At 41.0% G+C, this 16,744-nt stretch overlaps 1 protein-coding gene across 4 annotated transcripts in view; it reads left to right on the top strand.

Moving 5' to 3' along the window:
• Positions 1-974: 974 nt before the first annotated feature.
• The window catches only part of vps13d (vacuolar protein sorting 13 homolog D), an 88,430-nt gene continuing 72,660 nt past the window's right edge, over positions 975-16,744 (top strand). For 3 of the 4 annotated variants that reach the window (XM_040003798.1, XM_040003799.1, XM_040003796.1), the window contains exons 1-11: positions 975-1,753; positions 2,669-2,870; positions 3,283-3,360; positions 5,477-5,667; positions 6,065-6,145; positions 8,476-8,592; positions 13,034-13,138; positions 13,617-13,787; positions 15,034-15,134; positions 15,986-16,154; positions 16,570-16,671. In XM_040003798.1, the coding sequence (XP_039859732.1) occupies positions 2,774-2,870; positions 3,283-3,360; positions 5,477-5,667; positions 6,065-6,145; positions 8,476-8,592; positions 13,034-13,138; positions 13,617-13,787; positions 15,034-15,134; positions 15,986-16,154; positions 16,570-16,671 (1,212 nt within the window). In that variant the 5' untranslated portion in view covers positions 975-1,753; positions 2,669-2,773. The remainder of the gene's footprint in view (positions 1,754-2,668; positions 2,871-3,282; positions 3,361-5,476; positions 5,668-6,064; positions 6,146-8,475; positions 8,593-13,033; positions 13,139-13,616; positions 13,788-15,033; positions 15,135-15,985; positions 16,155-16,569; positions 16,672-16,744) is intronic. The other variant, XM_040003797.1, reaches the window with a different exon arrangement.

Genomic DNA, 16,744 nt, shown 5'->3' with positions numbered 1-16,744 from the left:
AAAACAAGTTCTCTTTTGGATTAATATCAACAAATTTGCTGCAACAGTGTTTCATTTTACTGTTTAATGCAACATTGTGAATTCATAAGGCCAATAAAGATTCACTTCACCTTTTCAATCAGAATGGTTATCAGTTCCGAATCTATATGCCATCTATAAAGTATGATGTGCGATTTATTTCGGGGGGGGGGGGGGGTTATCCCACCTGTCTATCCACGATATGCAATCCTTATGCAGACCTATGTAATTCCATCTTCTTCCTTCCCTATAGCATGATCACGAGTTGGAATTTCCATACTTTCTGTCATTATCAGTCAGTTCCCTATGTCCGCTCACTGCTCCTTGGGTCTCTCTTTTAGTGGCAGTAAATGAGCTCAACGTGTCAGTGTTGCATGCTTTCCTCACCAGGTTTCTCTGCAGTTCCTCTCCAACACCTCCTCCTTTCATAAACGTCTCCACCATCTGTTTTGCTTGCTTTAACTCATACTCTTCTATGATGGGATCCAGGGCACCGAGGTAGCCCTCACATATTTTCCGCAGAGGGGGGACAGGTACCCTGGGAAGTCCCTTCTGGTGGTTCAAGTATCTGCCACGAACAAGAATCACTTGTACAGGCTTCAGAACCCCTCCATGAATCAGTTTGTGTACTTTATTTATTTTTTTGTTTGTGTTTTATTTTTTGTTCATACGTGCTTTATCAGTACTATCTGATTCCGTGTAATTATTAATATACAAGTTGTTTTATTGCCTTCAGGAGGACTTTTACTTTGAAAGATATAAACGGAAGTTATGAGGTAGAAACGATTTCGTATGTAAAAACACGTCGTCATGTGCGGATGCTTGTGTTTAACTATGTTTTTATATTCCTGCACACGGGATTACACAGACTGTTGCATAAAGCATATTTCTTTCTTACTTTATGAACCGGAAGTTCAGGTATTACTCCAGTATTGCCAACTTACCTAGTACCGGAAGTGCTCATGTTGTGTTTACGGTCTCTTTCCTTTGTTAATGACAGCACACGGGATTTACATTTTTTATACGCCAACACTTTAAATGACATCTAATATCAACGAAATACGGGAAAAAGTGTGCTGTACGAAAATTTGTTTTTTGGCTGTACATCATTAACAAATACTTGTTTATCGAAATTAGTTTCGCGACGAGATATTAGTATCTATCATTTTCCCCGTGGTTCATCAACGCCACACGAGAAGAATTGTTTTTGTCATGTGACAGGAAGTATACGTGAAGTTCGACATTATTCGGAAGTGTGTTATTTACAATGTAGCGACACATAACTCTAACGCATTGAAATACGACAGTTACAGGTTGTTGGGTTTGGTTTTTTTTTGGTTTTTGATTTTGAGAAGCTCAACAGTGTTGCCATCAGTTGCTTATTAGATTAGCGGGTTGTGAGCTCTGTAACATGCTAGATTTAGCATTTAGCATACTGGCTACCTTGCTATCACCCGTCACCACAGCCATCTCGACTTGGGTGCTCTCTTTTGACGAATAACGCTTGTCAATAAGTCCGCTTTCAGTTTCACTTTTTCCCTTATTTAGCTAGTGCCCCTTCCTTAATGCCGGAACATATTTGACTACCTTGGGTTGCTGTTGCTGTCCCGCTAAATGTTTCTAAAGTCCTGTCCTGAGTGCTCTGACATGACATGGCCACCCACTGACAGTGGCAATAGGCTGGTACTGACAAGAACTCAAGGATGGATCGATAAGGCAGCTGTCGTCTTTGGCGGTGAGTCAGTGGCACTGCTGTCCGTGAGAGTAACATTTGACCGATGTTTGTTGTAACACGCATATGCTAGCTAACTGCTGACTTTCCAGTTGAGGAATTTCCAGTTAGTCCTTCTGTACTAACACTGGATAAATCAAAACATTCCTGCTAATCCATATATATGACTATGTCGTTGCTTCATTAATAGTAGCCGTTTCTGACGACACGTGATTGGATAGATTTAGCCTGGTGCCTGCCGTGAGTATTTCGGTGATGAAACCAGCTGCAAAACCGCTGATTTGTGAGGATACCAGTTTGCAGAGAAGGTTATCACAGCCTGGCTGCTACATTTGGCTGAAGAACAGCAAGCCTACACCCCCAAAACCGCACCGCAGTTGCTTATAAATATGTGTGATTACGAAACGAATTTCGGGTCTCTTAGTGGGGCACTGCACAAGTGACACGTTAAAGGGCATTTCATGGAAAACCTGTGTTAGTAAAGTGTTCAGCCACCACATGCTGATAGAGTAGCTTCAGTCCTTGGATCTTACAGGAGGGCTAAACATAATTGCTCCAACAGACACCATACTTTAATGTTTTAATGGTGGTGTTGGAGAGCATTTTCTGACCCCTCAGACAAAAATCTCCCATAGTACTGGTATGGTGATTGTGAAGGTTATAGCATATGAATCACACAATTTTCATTCTCGTACAATTCAGTGAGTGCCCTATTGACCAAGTAGTTGAAATCCCACACGAAATCAGTCCCATTAAGACAAAATGTTTCATTTTAGAGTACAAGTGCTATCTCTGAACCACTACAGCTTGATTTCTTTAAGCTGTCGTCTATCTGTATCTGACTTGTAGCAATTTACTAGAATTTTGTAGGAACATTATGCAAATGGTTAAAAGAAATTTGTTTGCTATGTTTATTAGACATTTAACAGCTCTCTCGTAAGACCTGCAATCAAGAGGGTCAATCTTTCATCATCACAATTTTCTCCCACCGCGGGTGGCTCTCATCACCCCCGAGCCATCAGGATGTTGGAGGGCCTTGTTGCCTGGGTGCTGAACACATACCTAGGAAAATATGTTAGCAACCTAAACACAGATCAACTTTCCATTGCTCTTCTGAAAGGTAATTACACATGCTGAAATTGTACGGGCGAGTAACTTCACTTCTTTCATATTTGCTTGTATTTCTTCTTGTTGTCTTTGTCCATTTTCCTCTCACCCTAGTCTGTTGTACTAGATGGCTGCCACTCCACTTTAACCAGTTTATGAATATTAGTTCTAAGTAAAATTTATTTCAGGGGGATGAAGATTGGCACACCTCTGCTATGCCGGTGGACTAATAGTGGTTTGATCTGCTGCTGTTTTAATGATCTGCAGCTCAATGTTAACTGTGTGTGGTCAAAGGGAGTGTGCTTGGAAAATCATTTAAAGACAGTGTAAAAACTGTCAAGGTCAATCTGAATTCAGACACTTTTAAAGGAGTGTGCAGCAGCCCTAGTAAACATGGTGTTTATCTGTTTATTGTTATTCCTTAGGTGCGGTGGAGTTAGAGAACCTCCCTCTGAGGAAGGATGCCCTTCGAGAGTTTGACTTACCATTCGAAGTCAAAGCAGGTGAAACACATTCACTGATATCTGCACATAGTGTAGAGACAACTACTTTGTTTAAACAGGTCTGTATCTGTATGAATACACAGAACTACTAGTCACTTATTTGCTAAGTGCAATCACCAGCAGTCAACCAAGTAGTTACCCTAGTTTGTCAGACTGGCTAAAGAATATTTTCAGAGTGCCTACATGTTTTCATAAAACAATTGATTTTGGGCATCAGTGTATCAAAAGAGGCAGTGGATATAATATATCTCTGTATCAATATTTCCTTCCACATTTATTTGGTACCAGAAGCCTTTTGTGTTGTGTTTGTAATCCAAGTAGTGTCATATAGAACTAAAGAAACGTAATCCTGATGCCATGCTCTATTGGCAATTGTTGCCATATTTTGAATTTGCCCTTTGTTAGGAAATTATTTTTAAAAATTTGGAAAGTCAGTTCAGATCTTTATTATGCAAATGGCAGGTTTTTCACCCTTCTCAGTGGGATTTTCAAAGGCAGTACTCGACTTTTGGAAGTCTATAGTTATCTTTTGATAGCTTTCGATGCAGGGAACTGCTCTGTATTTTTTTTTCTACAGTATCAGTCATTGATACTGTTACCATAAATTCTTACCTAACATGCTTAAGGCTGTAGTGGATATCTTTGACTCTGCGTTAAATTATTTTTTTCCTATTTGTCTGATAGGACTTTCTCTGTTAGGTCAAACAAGTTTTTCTCTATCATTGCCTTTCTAACAGTGGGGTGTTATGCCGACCGTACCCTGCTACATACCTTCTGACCGGCCGGGAAGCCATCTAGCCTAGTCCAGCAGCAACATCTGCTGTCTGGGCCTGTGTGATACGGTTGTCACAATGAGGCAAGGATGGAATGGGTGAATTAGGCACCAGTCCCAACCGATCTCTTTAACCAGGCTCACCAGAAAGGTGATTTAGCCTCTCTCCATTCTTTCAGGAGGTTGAGGTGATATATTTGTGTGGCACCCCCACTATCCAACCGTACCGCTGCATAGTGAACATCCCCTACTGGCTGTATGACAACGAAGGGCCATTGCCACTTGGCGAGTAACTTTGAGCTGGATGAAGGGAGCAATGAGTGAAAATTGTCTGCGCTGACATTCCTGAGCCTGGAGCGGATTTTCGTGAGATAACCTCACCAATGTGTGAAGTTCAGCTCTCAGGTCCAGAACGTATTGAATTTCGTTCTTAGCTGGGCTTGGACCTTTCTCCCAGTTTTCTTTAACCAGATCCAACACTCTGAGCGAACAGTAACTCAAAGGGAGAAAATCCTGTGGAGGCCTGGGGAGAGTCTAACCAGGATTCTAATTGCGTTCATCCCTGTGAATGAACTTACAAAGCATGAACTTCAAGGTGTTATTCAGCTGCTCCACCAATGCCTCAGCAGATGGTAGACGCTGGTTCGAATAGACTTGATGCTTAGTAACTTGTGAAGCTCCTTTAACCCTCTGGGGACAACAGACACACCAACAAATCCAAATCACATGACCGATTTAAGATGACATAGCATCAAAATGCAGCCCCACTAAGTCTCCATTTTTCCAGTTTGCAGTTATTTCATGATTCAGGCTTTAAAGGGTGGTGGCAAAAAATATGACAAAGGATACCTTTTGGATTCAAAACTGCAGCAATTACTCTCTTCAGTTTAAAAACATTACAGCATTTTGGTAAAAGAAGAGGTTGTACAACACAGTGTGAATAATTTTTGTTGCAACTATTTTTGAAAGGTGTTGCTGTCAAGTGGAATAAGCACAAATGCTGTAAGGAGTCTTTGGTGGGTTGTGGTTTCTGGCTCAGTTGGGGATGGTTGGAGCAGTGGGTTCAGGGGTGGTGTCAGGGGAGGCTAACCAGCATTGCTGGTCTCCATCGTCCAATCATGGCTTTCCGTTGGACCTTCTCAAATAGGGGGAAAAGCTGTGGTGAACAAAGTGCAACAAAATAAACTTCCGCAGCACTGCAGTGTGTCAGGTTCTTTTTGTGTTACTGAGTGATTACTCAGTAGGGAGTTTAAAAGCCATTTCAAGCCTTGCAATGCATGATTAACAGACATGAATTAACATCTGCAGTATTTTAAAAAGTACTTGTTCTGTTTCTTTTACTAGGCTTCATTGGAAAGATCACTCTCCAGATCCCTTTCTACCGGCCTCACAGTGATCCATGGGTCATCTCCATGTCCCAGCTCAACCTGATTGTTGGCCCTGCCCAGTTGCAGGAGTATGATAGGGAGAGGGACATAGACGAGGAGAGAGAACGCAAAAAACGCCTCCTCAAAGCTCTTGAGGACAAATTCAAAGTAAGTAGATCAAAAGTGTTTTGTTTTTTCCCAGAAATGGTGGAAATACAAAATAACAATGTAACAATAAGTTCGTCTTGCCATTTAATTGTCTGGTTACTAATGAACTTTGCCACACAGTGAAAACACTGTTGTAAATTGTAGATGCAGGCCACTGCATCAGTTCTCGCCTAAACAATTTAAGGTTATCTCACCTAACTATTATTTTTAATTGTGATAAAATTATTTTCTGTCTTATGTCCAGACGAGCTCATGACATGGCAAGTTGTCTGTCCGTCTGTCCATCCAGAAGTCACAGGAATCACTTTTATCTCGTACAGTGATTTTATGATGTCTGGCTTTTCTACTAAGCACAGTTATCTTTAATGTATTTTTCGTATGTCTTTGGCTCTTTCAGAATGAGTGTGAACAGACAGGAGAGTCGTACTGGTACTCTGTGACTGCCTCATTAGTCACCAGAATTGTGGAAAATATTGAGGTAAGACATGAGATACCAGTTGATCGTCCACACTCCATAATTATGGAATCTTTCCTCCCAGTTTCTTTAGAGGATTTATTGGAAACACTGACTCAATTGAATCCTTCAACGAGTTTAGCTGATGTCTTACCTACTCATCTATTTTGTAAAGTTTTTGAGACCATCGGGCCCTCTGTGGTCACGCTGATAAACCATTCATTGCTATCTGGCTCTGTCCCCAGGTGCTTTAAACAGGGGGTTATTCAACCTCTGCTGAAAAAGCCTAACCTGGATCCAACACTTCAGTCAAGCTACAGGCCCATCTCAAAACTTCCTTTTATCTCTAAAATCTTAGAAAAAGTTGTTTGGCTACAAGTAAAGAAAGCGCTGGAGAAGCATAACATTCTTGATAAATTCCAATCGGGTTTTAGAAAGTTACACTCTACAGAAACAGCTCTGCTGAAAGTCACAAATGACCTCTTGATGGCTGCAGACAGGAGTGATTGCTCAGTCCTGGTTCTTCTGGACCTTAGCTCAGCCTTTGATACCGTTGACCATCAGATCTTAATCCATCGCTTAAATTGCATGGTAGGGATATCTGGATCTGTTCTAAAGTGGTTCACCTCATTTCTGGAAGATAGGACGCTTTTAGTTTCAGTGGGAAACTTCCAATCAGACGTGGCGAAGTTTCTATGTGGAGTTCCACAAGGTTCGGTTTTAAGCCCCCTGTTATTTTCACTATATATTCTTCCCTTAGGCCGGATCATTAGCGGTTTCAAAAATATTTCTTATCATTTGTATGCAGACGACATCCAATTATACATTTCTTTTAAATCTTGGGAATTAGGCAAGCTATCCACTCTTATGGACTGTCTTAAGGAAATTAATCTTTGGATGACAAACAATTTCCTGCAACTGAACGCAGACAAGACCGAGTGCTTAATCCTTGCCCCAGAGAATATCAAGCCCCAAATTAGTCAACATCTGGGTGCTTTTTCATCGACAATAAAAGCCACTGCTCGGAATCTTGGGATAATTTTCGACCAATCTTTGTCCTTTGACATTCATATTAAATCCGTGACCCGCTCCTGCTTTTTTCACTTAAGAAATATTGCCAAACTCAGGACTATTGTCTCCACAACCGAACTGGAGATGCTTGTCCACACCTTTATTTCCTCCCGGCTAGACTATTGTAATGCACTTTTCTCCTGTGTATCTAAGGCCTCACTAAATCGGCTCCAAGCGGTTCAAACTGCTGCAGCAAGGCTTTTAACCCACAGCAATAAATTTTCCCATATCACTCCTATACTAAAATCCTTGCATTGGCTTCCGATTGGGTATAGATATAAGTTTAAAATCCTCACCTTTACGTTTATGTCTCTACAAGGTGAGGCCCCCATCTATATCTCGGAGCTTCTCCAACCCTATTCTCCAAAGCGGACTCTTAGATCCACTGATAGTAGTCGTCTATCTATTCCACGGACTCGTCTGAAAACAAAGGGGGATCACGCTTTTCAAACCCTGGCTCCAATACTGTGGAACGGTTTACCCTCCTCACTACGCACCATCGACACGGTGGCCTCTTTTAAAAAACAGCTTAAAACTCATCTGTTTAGACAGGCATTTGGGTAATGTTAATGCGTAATATGTTGTTTTATTTTATATTTATATTGTACTATTGCTTGTTTGATATGCTTTTATATTTCCTCTATGTTGCTATATTGTTTGTTTGACATGTCTTCATGTGAAGCACTTTGTAACAGCGTTTTTGTCTTAAAAAGTGCTATATAAATAAATTTTACTTACTTACTTACTTACAGTTGAGATTATATCAAAAACAAATAATAATATAAATAATTATTACAAACAGCCCAACGGATAAACAGAATTTGGTCCATTTTATGTTTTGCCCTCACAGCAGATCTCAGCGGTGGTTTTGTCTTCAGCAGTTAAAAATAAATAAATAACCTCCTCTCTTCCATGAAGCAGCTTTTAAAAGAAATCTTCCTGAAAAGTCTCTGAAAATAGAAATGTGCATGCGTGTGCACATTGCTTGTGATCTTTTTTGAACAAGGAGCAGACGGTGACCAGAGGGTCATTTTGGCCTGTTGAGAACACCTGACATGTGAATGAATGGGTTACAAACTACACAGAATACACACATCAGGCACAATTCTCTCAGGGTCACATTTACTGCAGACTTTGAATTTCTTCATTTATGAACAACGACACAGCTGGTTTGCTTCATTAAAAAGTTAGCTTAACTCTTTGGTACTAAGCTAGTTCTCATTGTCTGACCTTGAGTTACAGACTGAACTGTGACTAAATGATGTTTTTTTTTATATGTCTAGCTGAAGATCCAAAATGTGCATCTACGATTTGAGGATGACTTTTCCAACCCAGAGAAGCACTTTTCCTTTGGTGTTTGCATCAAAAATATATGTGCTCAGAACCCTTCCAGGGAATTGGTAAGTGTTAGTTGATTTCATAAAATCCAATCATTTGTTATATGGTGGAGGTTTCTTCCTGATAAAAGGAAGTTTCTCCTTCCCACTGTCACCAAGTGCTTTTTCATAGAAGGTTATCACCCCATAGTTGGGGTTTTCTCTGTATTATTGTAGGGTCTTTAGCTTATAGTGTAAACATATATATTTGTATTAGAAAGTTTAACTGATGTGGATTAATATGTCATCTATTCTTGTTCTGATCATTCTCAGCCTCTTTCATGAAATGGGCAGTCATTACACAGGGATGTTCCTGGCGACTAGTCTGAAACTAAGAAACACTAAGATATTACTGCATTATTATATATATACTCAGTTACATCTGAGAACCGTTTAATGGAAAATGTCAAAAACTAATAACAAAGGCATTTTAAACTATTAAGGACATTCCTAATAATAAATCATGTTGGTGGCAACATTACACATAGCGTAATGTTGATAATGCACGACGTGAGGTTTTGCACCGTTAAGTAGCAGACGAAAAACAATTAAAATAAACCAACATGTTACTATAAAAGATATCACTTGGTATTACTAAAATGTGATCAATTAAATTGCAACTGAAAAGAGTGGAGCATTATGCCGTGCATTATGATTCATGCGGTTTGAAAATTCATGACAACCACTTCAAAGAAGGTTAAAATCTAAAATAATAAATCAATAAATCATCCAACTATTTTCTTCCGCTTATCTGAAGTCGGGCCGCATGGCAGCAGGAAAGCCCAGACATCTCTCTCGCCACCTCCTCCAGCTTATCCAGGGAAACGTCGAGCTATTCGCAGGCCGGCTGATAGATGTAATCTCTCCATCTTGTCCCGGGTCTACCCCTGGACCTCCTCCCGGTAGGCCATACCTGGCCGAAGCACCCGGGAGGTGACGGCCTTAGGTGTCTCATTTCGATCCAGGATGAGTAGTGGCTCTACTCTGAAATCCTGCTGAATGATTGAACTCCTAACCCACCTTTTGGAGAAAGTTAATTTCCGGGTATATCCGTGATCTCAGTCTAATAGGGTTAGCAAAAACATCAGTCCTAGATTAACAGATTTACGCCATTTTTCAACAACAGTGTGCCATCTCGTGGCAGATGTCTGCCTAACCCTCTACTGCATGACTTTTAAATTTTTTGGGAAAAAAATATTTCTCCCTATTTTGGGGGAGCTTTAGGGTCCCTAATAATATATCAATCATAAAATTTGACACCCTGCCCCCCCCAAACAGATATTGGTTTGTTGCTTCAAGGCAACACTGTGCGACAAGGGTAGTAAAATGCCAAGTTATTCTATAATAAGTTGTATTAGTACAACAAGGATGAACAAATAAATAAACAACAAATAAACAATGCAAACATTTCACAGAACAATAAAACACCAAAATACATCCAACATTTGACCCTAACCCCATGCATGCGCGTGCGCGCGCGCGCGCACACACACACACACACACACACACACACACACAAACACGTTGTGTTTCCATCACTTTTGGGGACATTACATTAACTTACATTAGTTTCCTGGAGACTTATCCTGACTCTACCCATCACAAGTCCCTGCCTGAACCTTACCCTAACCCTGACTCAAGCCTTCACCCTAAAATTAAATGATTTACCTTGCAATTTGTCCCCATAAAGTAGGCGAGACCTCACAATGGGAGTGTGTAAACAAATTTGTGTCCCCACAGCAATAAGTAATACACGTACACACACACACACACACACACACACACACACACACACACACACACACACACACACACACACACAGCAAAATTGATATGGCACGGATCTGGCCCACACAATGTGCTTACACATGGCCCACATACCGCAAAGAATGTGTGGTGAACCTTGTGTGGATTACCTCTGGCAAACCTGATCTGGGTCACCAAAGGGCCGTCATTCATTGCAGTATGTGGGCCATCTGTAGGTGATGTGCAGCTACGGGCCAGTTGTAGACACACTGCTGGCCCTGTGCTGGCCCAGAACGGTTTCAGCTCTGGCCCCAGAACATGCAAAACAGTGCAAAAGTAACATGCCAAAACTCTGTTCAGACAGTGAATGGACTGATTTTTATATAGCGCTTTTCTACTCTCCCAGATTGCTCAAACTGCTCTATACAACATGCCACATTCACCCACTTTTGCTTAACTGAGTGCTTCCTAACTACATTCATACACATTCACACTCTTGACATGCAGACTGGAGGAGCAAGTGATCAAACCTCTAACCTTCCGATCAGTTTGTAATCTGCTCTACCACCTGAGATATGGCATGCCATTGCATAAACAGTGGCGTCATTGCCAGACCTGGCAAACATCTGGTTGGAATACACTCTGCCAAAACACCAGTCAGTCAGAAGTGCCAGCTTGATGCCAGATCTGGGCCAGACCTGTTTTCTGTAGGCCTGGGCCACATAAACTAAGCCACAATCAAGCCAGATATGGCATGCCATCACATAGACAGTGCCATCTATGCCAGGCCTGATGACATACGTCTTATCGTGCCAGAAGTCGGCCAGCAGTGCTGACTTGATACCAGATCCTGGCCAGACCTGCTTGCTACGTGGGCACTAACACACACACAGACACAGTTACTTTACCAACTGACCCCTGAGCTCCTAAGTATCCCCCAAACCTCATTCAGGGATCCACTCCTTTACTTCAATGTCACTCCCTGAAAGCTCACTGTCCTCACTTTCTGAGGACAGAAAGTACACATTCCCTTGGTTTCCTTCCATAAAAGGTATTTACATCCATGTCCTGTAATTATGAGTAGATTGTAAAGTAAAAAACATTGACTATGATCATATAAATGCACACAAACACATCTCTACACTCATATGCAAATGCATTATAATACCTGAAAATTTTTGGGTTAACTGCGCAGTGTTGCCTTGAGGCAACGAATGAAAATTAACAGTTTTACTGTATAAATAAATTTACAAAAGTAGAACAAACAATCAAATATGCTTCTTAACATATTCATGCACATACAAGTATTTTTAATATACATTTATTTCACTATAAACGTGTAAAATAGTGATCTTTATCTTGCCTCCTAATGGAGATGTCCCTCATGTAGTGCAGCTTGCAGAAAGGGGTCCTCCCCCACCAAAATGAAAGTCACACCACCTTCAACTCATCATTTTATTGGAAAGAGATGTGTCTGGTAGCATTATTTGAGAAAAAAAAAATTTTTTTTTTTTTTTAAGGGCCAGTGTAAGGCATGAAAATGTGGTTTGTTGCCTCATGGCAACGCTATGCTGTAGAGGGCTAATATTTAGGACAATAACTTACCGGCATTGGGCATCAATTCAAATTTGAATTATTAGATTAAAAGACTATTATGTCTGTTACCGATAGAGGTGGGAATCACCATACATCCCACGATACGATATTATCACAATACTTAACGCACGATACGATATTATTGCAATTTTTTTTAATATTTTGCGATATTCAGATTCTGTACATAAAGGTAAACTTTATCAATATTCATTTTATCTAATATCAAAGTCTCACACTCAGTCTTTCTCTCATTTCAGTCAGTTTTATTGTTGACAAACTGAACGGTTTGTATTACAGTCTAGTCCAACTTATAGCTATTCTGAACTATGCAATTTATGAAAACTATGCAGCCCATTCAGCAACTGAAGAATTTGAAAGTAAATTAAAACAAAATATAATTTTACATTAAATAAAAAAGTTTTAAACGTAATTAAAATAAAACATGTCTTAAATTAAAATAAGTAAACTGTCATGTTTATTGCTGCCAAAAATAAGTTAAACACATTTGGACAGTGAAGGAATGTCAGGATTCTTGCTCAGAAAAAGGATCAACATGCTCTGAAGTCAGAGCACAAAAACCTTTTTTGTAACAAAATATCGATTTCTGCTGTCCCTGTATCGATACATTATTAGAAAACAAAATATCACGATACTACACAGTATCGATTTTTTCCCCCACCCCTAGTTACCGACCAGTGACAACACTGACAATTAGTCGGCTAGTCAACTAGACGTGCAGATGCCTAATCACAAGTCATCCTCCTTAATGCTGTGTTACATTAATGCAAAATTTCCCTGGAAAGCACTAAATACTGTTAACTATTTAAGTATTAAGTATTACTGATGAGCAGCAGAGTATCACAAAAAGAGATTCTGTGTGCCTATTCATTTTTTTCTGTGGAAAATTAGAAGCATTATCAAACACTTCCATTAAGAGCCATCTGTCTGTTAATCTGTCAGCTATGCCTGAGACATGCCCTAAAATGACATCAGTCAATCAGTCAGTTAATATCAGATGTGCATCACATTTACAAAAGAGGTTAGAGGGTAAACTGCTCCTTTTATTGATTAAGGACTTGGTTTCGTCTTTGGATTTGAGGTTAGTGGTGGTTTTCTTTTGCAGGTCCAGAAGCTCTTCAGACAAAAGCAGTTGGAGATCGAAGACTTCAGTGTCTACTGGGACACTGAGTGTGAAATGCTGGGAAAGCTGCCCGTTAACCAGATCCAGGTCAGTCATATGGTGAACTTGGTGGCAGATCACTGGAGTATTACAGCTCAGTTCTGAAGACCACCTGGATGGCTTGTCTTTAAAATTCAGTTCACTAAAACGCTGATAGAATGAACAACAATCTTCCAAAATACATTCACTCTTTTGCTGTTTTGATGATGATGAAAAGTGTTTGGGTTGTATCAAATAACTATAATTTCCATAGCATTACAACACATTCAAAAGATGTTTATTCCGATGACCATAGTCCTCTATGGACCCAGATGATGCCCACAGCATCACAGGTCCACCTGATTGTTATACTGTGAGGATCAAGGGTTCATGATTTTCTTTTACTTTGTCACCCCTCTTTTTATAGTCCACCAGTTAGAAATCCTCTTGGATTCTGATCTGTGATTATACAAAGCTAGATCAAAAGTAAAATTTTCTCAAAAGAGATACCCCATATGAGTAGGCTAATTGTTTTTCTAACTAACAGGATGCTATGAGCCAGTGTATGCAAAGCCGTGAGCATCAGTACATCTTTGAGCCGGTGTGCGCCTCTGTGTTGCTCCGAAGAAACACCTCCAAGGAGCCTTTGAGGTCCCGACACACCCCACGAATCGAAGGCCAGGTTCAGCTGGAGTCTATGTCTTTACGCCTTTCACAGGTCTGTATGAAAACCTAACGCCCTCTTTTTTTAAACAGTGACAACTGTTTTCATAAAATTATATATGTGAGGGTTTCATATCCCCAAGGAATAATTTGAGGATCTCCATAATCCCACAGTCATGCTGTGGGGATGTATGATTGAAGCAGTGTCTGCCCATAACTGGGGCTGAGATAACTGATGTAGGTAAACAACTGTACAGTGGGCTCCTGGGATGGATAAGATTTGCCCTAAAAGTTCCTGAAGGCTCTGGATGTTGTAGGGCTGTCCTGGCTGACACGTTTCTGCAACGTTGTCTTGAGCGGTACCTCTGGATTGGCATACTGGGTAGGTGGTTCCCCTGTTTCAGAAGAGGGACCAGAGGATGTGCTCGAACTAAGGGGATCATCTAGGGCTGCCTTTGTCACTGATTTTTCATAGTTTTTATATACAGAAAATCTAGGCATGGCCAGGTAGTGACCTCCAGCTTTTAGTGGAGTGATTTGAGGCTGAGCTTGAAGTGGTGGAAATGAGAATCAGCACCTCTTAAGTCTGAAACCATGGCTCTCAGCTGGAAAAGGATCAAGGAAAAGTTAGAACCCCAGGTGAAGGAGGTATCGGGGTCTTGTTCGCTAGTGAAGAGAGAGCAAAGCGTGAGATTGACAGATGGATTGGAGCTGTACAGATCTGTTGTGGTGAGGAAACAGCTGAGCATAAAAGAGCTGAGCTACTGGTCAATCTGCATTCCTCACCTGTGGTCCCAAGCTATGAGTAGGGACCAATGAGATCATGGATACAAGCGGCAGAAATGAGTTTCTGGGTAGCTGGGTTCTTCCTTAGAGAAGAGCCGCTGCTCCTTCACCTCGAAATGAGCCAGTTGAGGTAGTTCGGGGGGGGGGGGGGGGTCTGACTAGGATACCTACTAGACGGCTCCTAGGTGAGGTATTCCGGGCATGTCCTACAGGGAGGAGGCCCCAGGGCAGACCCAGGACTCACTGGAGAGAATGCATTTCTTGGCTGGCTTGGGTACGTCTCAGTGTCCCACTGCATGAGCTGGAAGAGGTGGACTAGGTGAGGGAAGTCTGGGCTTCTCTGCTCAGGCTACTTGCCCCACAATCTGACCCCTGATCACCAGTAGAAAATGGATGTATGGATTTTCCACTGAAGCATTCCTTGTATCCTTAGGAACTGAACCTAATCTAGAGCTTTCACAGACCAAGGCTAGAATTTTGGATGATGTTTGTTGTCTGTGTGTCTTGCCTCTTAGGTGCAGTACCAGCAGATCATGGCCTTCCTTAAAGAGCTGGATCGCAGGGAAAGGGAGATGTTTTACAGAAAGTGGAGACCAAAAGTACCTATTTCAGGAAAGTAAGTTCACACTTAAAGATACAGTGTGGAAGATCTCACTGCTGGATGTCAGTAGATTGCAGACTGCAGTCAACTGAATTCCGTTTTCTTACCTCTCTTGATTGAACTCCATAACACTAGCAACTGTAACCAAAGACATTTTAGTTTTTGAGTTATAAACTATTACTTTCTCTTAAAAAGTTGATATTTGCGAATAGGAAATCAGGAGGTGAAATTAGTTTTTTATGACAAAAACATGAACCTTTGTAATCAGATTACTTTATCCCTATGCTGGTCACGTTGTCCCTTTCTTTCATGTTTTGCTTCTTTGGTGAAGGACACTTTGTTCGATGATAAAACATAGATGTGATCCTTGTAAGCTTGATTTGAAGGTATATCTTGAAGGTGTACACTCAAATCAAATTTGCCCCCACAGCACGCGAATGCCTACAAGTTCTTTTCTCCACCTGTGGTTTACTGTGTATCTGCCTGGCCCGTAGCTACATGCAGACACACAAACACAAACACTGATCACCAAACTTCCAGCCTCTGATCCAGCATCCGCTCTGCTCCGCCTCAGTCTGCAGCTGCCTCTCCTCAGCTCTGCTGCTCAGACCTGAAACTATTTGGCCATGGAATTTCCTCTTTATTTCCTCGGATTAGTTTTCCACACTCTAAAGTCTCTCCTGAGTTCAGCTACCGTAACCCCGCTGCTCAGAACAGTCAGTAACCCAAGTGTTCAGTCACATTCTCCCCGCTCTGCTATGGGTCAAAATAATGTCTGTTTTTTCCTTTACCAGTAGACTTGATAACATGCTGTACTGTATTTTAATACTCAGGTTGTTGTTTAATAAACCTTTGAAATCATGCAGCTGCCGACAGTGGTGGATGTTTGCCATCCAAGCCAACCTGAGTGACATAAAAGAGCAACGGCGGCGAGGCAGTTGGGACTTTGCCCTGCAGCGCGCCCGGGACTCCCTAACCTACACCAGCCTCTACTTCAGAAGACTCAAAGGAGTTCCACTGAGTCCTCAGGAAGAGGTACTTCAGTAAGAGAAAGACGAGATGAATAATACGCATTCAGTATAACATGTTGCTAATATAAAAAGAAAAAATCTATTACTAATAAAAACTGCCAAAAGTACGCAGTGTTGAGTATTTTTGAATAATGGCTAGATCCCTTAACAGATACTCCTGTTGCCCACATCTGTACCATTTTCTATAGATAAGAAAGATATTTTTGTATACAATCCTGCTTAGCTGAACAGTGATGGCATGAAAAGTGTGTGAAATTGTTGGATTTGTTTCCAGCTAAAACACATTAACCTCATTATCTTCTTAGATTCACTCTTGTTGTCTGTCCAAGTGCATGGATAGGAAGGCAGTTAATTTGTACTGTACTGATCTTTCAAGATTATATTCTTCTGAGAACATTTCCCTGGACTTTTTCATCTAGAGTGAGCTGGAGCGGGTTGAGGAAGAGCAGACGTTTGAAGAGCTGCAGCTTCTCAGAGAAGTTGTCCATGAGTGGTTTCGAAAGCAGGAAGTAATCGCAGAGGTATTGTCAGGTTTTATTCATTTTAAACAAAAAACACATTATTGTGTCATTTCCCAGCCTTACGTAAATGCCT

Source organism: Simochromis diagramma, unplaced genomic scaffold, assembly GCF_900408965.1.
Source record: "Simochromis diagramma unplaced genomic scaffold, fSimDia1.1 OVJJ01000466.1, whole genome shotgun sequence".
NCBI lineage: Eukaryota > Metazoa > Chordata > Actinopteri > Cichliformes > Cichlidae > Simochromis > Simochromis diagramma.
This window is presented reverse-complemented; position numbering and strand designations above follow the sequence as displayed.